Source organism: Armigeres subalbatus, chromosome 3 (genome assembly GCF_024139115.2).
Source record: "Armigeres subalbatus isolate Guangzhou_Male chromosome 3, GZ_Asu_2, whole genome shotgun sequence".
Taxonomy (NCBI): Eukaryota; Metazoa; Arthropoda; class Insecta; order Diptera; family Culicidae; genus Armigeres; species Armigeres subalbatus.
The window spans coordinates 135,745,290-135,749,535 of record NC_085141.1 but is presented as its reverse complement, the minus strand read 5'-3'; the positions used below and the strand labels follow the sequence as shown (position 1 = coordinate 135,749,535).

General features: G+C 46.4%; 1 protein-coding gene across 1 annotated transcript; it reads left to right on the top strand.

The window, feature by feature from the left end:
* Positions 1-217: 217 nt before the first annotated feature.
* Positions 218-1,357, top strand: LOC134222001 (uncharacterized). The gene has a single exon (XM_062701161.1). The coding sequence runs from the start codon at positions 218-220 to the stop codon at positions 1,355-1,357; it is 1,140 nt and encodes a 379-aa protein (XP_062557145.1).
* The last annotated feature ends 2,889 nt before the right edge of the window (positions 1,358-4,246 follow it).

Genomic DNA, 4,246 nt, shown 5'->3' with positions numbered 1-4,246 from the left:
TCAACAATCCATCTCCGGAGAAGAAGCTGCCTGTGAGGAACATTTCCGGCGCACAGTAACTCGAAATTCTGAAGGACGTTATATTGTCAGCCTACCCATTAAAGAAGATGTACTGGAAAAACTTGGCGACAATCGCAGCACTACCATTCGTCGATTCCATTTCCTGGAAAACAAACTTGCGGTCAGAAAAGAATTACGCTTACAGTATCAAGTGTTTATGGACGAATACTTAGAACTAGGTCACATGGAGAGCGTTCGTGATCCCCAACATCATCGGTATCCCCATTACCATCTTCCCCATCACGCCGTCCTGAAGGAAGACAGCACGACAACCAAAGTACGCGTAGTTTTCGACGCATCCTGCCGCACAGCCACTCGACCTTCACTCAATGATGCGTTGATGGTAGGTCCAATAGTACAGGATGATCTCCGGTCAATTATGATGCGGTCACGAATGCACCCTGTTCTACTCAATGCTGATATAAAGCAGATGTATCGGCAAATTTTGACTGACGAAAGGAGTAGCAGTTTGCAACACATTGTCTGGAGATCATCTCCAGAAGAACCACTACAAACCTATGAATTAAAAACTGTTACTTACGGTACTGCTAGTGCGCCTTTCCTTGCTACTCGCGTACTGCAGCAGTTAGCTGAGGACGGACAAATCAATTTTCCACGGGCAGCGCACGTACTCCGTAAGGATTTTTACGTTGACGATTTGTTTTCTGGAGCAAATACTATCGAGGAAGCCATCGAACTTCGAAGCCAGCTAGAGTCACTCCTACAAAGTGGTGGCTTTGAGTTACGAAAATGGGCTTCTAATGAACCTGCAGTCATACAGGACATCCCGCCAGAGAACAGAGCACTTCAAACATCGATCGACTTTGACAGAGAACAGTGCATCAAAACTCTAGGGCTGCACTGGGAGCCCGGCACAGATACTCTTCGCTACAAAACACAACATACCTGGGATCTCAGTGACGGAGCTCTCACTAAGCGTATCGCGCTGTCTCACATTGCGCGATTATTTGACCCACTGGGACTTGTAGGTCCAATTATTACCACGGCAAAAATCTTCATGCAAGCGATCTGGACACTCGTTGATGACAATTGCAAACCTTGGAGTTGGGACAAGGAACTACCGTCAACATTCAAGACTCGGTGGGAGTTCTACCAAAACCAACTTCCAAATCTCAACAGGCTTCGTGTGCCGCGATGTGTTATCCTTCCGGGACCAACTACACTTCAGTTACACATCTTTACCGATGCCTCGGAGCAGGCGTATGGCGCATGCATCTACGTCCGATCATCGAATGCTGCTGGTGACGTTATGGTAGCTCTATTAACATCGAAATGAAAAAATTGCCCCACTGAAGAAACAAAGCATCCTAAAGAGACTAGAGTTATGTGGTGTCCTAATCGGCGTTCAACTATATGAAAGGGTCAAGGCAGCGCTTCAGATCAACGTAGACACATTCTTTTGGGTAGATTCCACTGTTGTACTTTGTTGGCTTAAATCTTCTCCTTCGGCGTGGGCAACATTTGTGGCGAACAGAGTTTCTAAAATACAATCAGCCACAGGAAGCTGTATCTGGAGCCACGTCGCTGGCACACAAAACCCAGCCGATCTGATCTCAAGAGGAACAACGGCGGATAAGCTCATCACAAACCAACTTTGGTGGAATGGTCCCGAATGGCTGGTGAACGACAAGAGCGGATGGCCAACTCTGCAACACAATATGACGGCATCCACTGAAGTCCTCCGTGAAGCCAAGTCGAGCTGCATTACAGCTGCTGCAGGTTCTGAGGAACCGACATTTTAAATCAATACGTGGAAAGGCACTCGAACTACCAACGGATGCTGAGAATAACGGCGTACTGCTTGCGATTTCTACAAAACTGTCGTGTTCCACGTAATGAACGGGCTACAGATATTCTCACCACGGAAGAAACTAAAACAGCGGAGACAACTTTAACCAAACTCGTTCAAATGCAGTTCTTCAGCAATGAAATAAATCAACTACGACAAGGAAAGCCAATAGCATCTAGGTCACGACTTCGTTGGTTCCACCCATTTCTCGACGACAAGCATGTGCTTCGTATAGGTGGTCGTCTTGGCAACTCCCAACTACCTTATGAAAGCAAGCATCAAGCAATCCTACCCTCTACACACACATTTTCGAAATTATTAGTCAAGCACATTCATCTGCAACAGCTTCATGCGGGTCCGCAGCTTCTTCTAGCGGTCCTTCGTCTACGCCATTGGGTCATTGGCGCCAGAGACCTGGCCAAACGTACAGTGCAGAACTGTATAATCTGCGTCAGAAATCGGCCCAAAAAGATAGAACAATTCATGGCGGAACTACCCACTGCACGAGTAACTGCCACCAGACCATTCTCGACAACAGGGATCGATTATTGGGGCCCGATTCAAATAAAGCAACAACATCGACGAGCTGCCCCACGCAAGGCTTATGTAGCCGTTTTCGTGTGCTTCAGTACAAAGGCCGTGCATATCGAGCTAGTTGCGGATCTGAGCACAGCCAAATTTATTCAGGCTTTACGCAAATTTGTTTCTCGACGCGGCCTCTGTTCCGACATATACAGTGACAATGGTCGAATTTTATCGGGGCCGCAAATGAATTGCGACGGATATTAAACATCAAGGAACATCAGACAGAAGTCGCACAAGAATGCCTCTCGAACGGCATCAGGTGGCACTTCAATCCACCAACGGCTTCGCATTTTGGTGGGCTGTGGGAAGCAGGGATCGTCTCTGCACAAAAACATTTCTTCCGAATCCTGGGACCACACATCCTATACTATGACGATACCGAAACTCTACTCTCGCAAATCGAATGCTGCTTGAACTCTAGACCGATAGTCAGTGTCAGCGATGACCCAAGTGACTACGAAGTGCTCACTCCCGGGCACTTTTCAGTGGGAGCTCCAATGAAAGCGGTTCCAGACGTTGATTTCTCAACTACTCCACTCAATCACCTACACCAGTGGTAGCTGACACAAAAACTTTTCCAACACCTGTGGCAAAGATGGCACCGAGAATACTTGTGCACTCTTCAGCAGCGCACGAAATGGCTTAACGCACCAACGGACATCGAGGTGGGACGACTGGTCGTCATGAAAGATGACAATGTTCCGCCTATGAACTGGAGAACTGCGAGAATCGAAGAACTACATCCCGGGTCGGACGGAATCGTTCGTGTTGTATCTCTCCGATCGCCACAGGGGAAATTCATTCGGCCGGTAGCGAAAATATGTTTGCTGCCCGTCGCATCACCGCCTTGCCAAAAAACAGATGCACTAGACTCAACCTCCAAAACTAGATCCTGTTAATTTCACCTTCGGAGGAACCTGCAACGATATATTCAAGGCCCTTTATCAAAGGGGGCAAGGTGAGAACCTGTCCATTATCCTTTAAACCTTTTAAACCCGCTACCGGGTCAATTTTGTTATTTTTTTTAAGCAAAATACTTTTTCCACTGCAAAATGCTGCTCTATGGAGGCGACGACGAGTTGACATTTGAATCAAAACAAACTGCGATTGGATGAACCTCGTACGATGACGGCATTCGCCTCTTAAGTTCGGATCGTTGGCATTCAGAAACGTTTTCTGAAGGGGGCAAGATGTTCGTGCGCTACACGCACAGCTGAAACAGTGTATGGAAGTTCATGGTCTGTGCCACCTATCTGTGTGCTTGCTTTCGTCAAGTTCAAGCAACCACTCCCTCAGCAGGCGAATCGAGTCGAACACCACTGACAGCCGCCCTTCGGAAATACCAAGATGGAGAAAAAGTTATTTCCGATCGCCCAATAGACTAACGCAAAATGAACTCCCCCAAGAAATTATGACGTTTGAGCGGGTCGCATAATGAACGCAAAATGAACTTTTGTTCGAGAAGACGACCCGCTCAAATGTCAAAATCCATCAGGTGAGTGAATTTGATGAACTCCTGCACAGGTCTATATATAAAAGGACTGAACAAAACGTCATCATGTCTCTTTTTTCGTCACACGGACTAGTCATCGGCTTCGGTATTCATCGAGTGAACTTAAAACGACAACCTAAGATCAACCTAATATAGTCTTGTTGCGCATGGAGTACCTAAAAGTTGAATATGTAGAATTGAAATAAACGTTAGAATTAGAAGAAGTTTGAAGTAACGTTAATAAAAGTAAGATCAAATAGTGAAGCGAAATACAGTGATTCAGTTGAAAGGACAAATTG

Coding starts and splice junctions, on each gene's coding strand:
- LOC134222001 (XM_062701161.1), top strand. CDS start 218: ATGGACGAATACTTAGAACTAGGTCACATGGAGAGCGTTCGTGATCCC.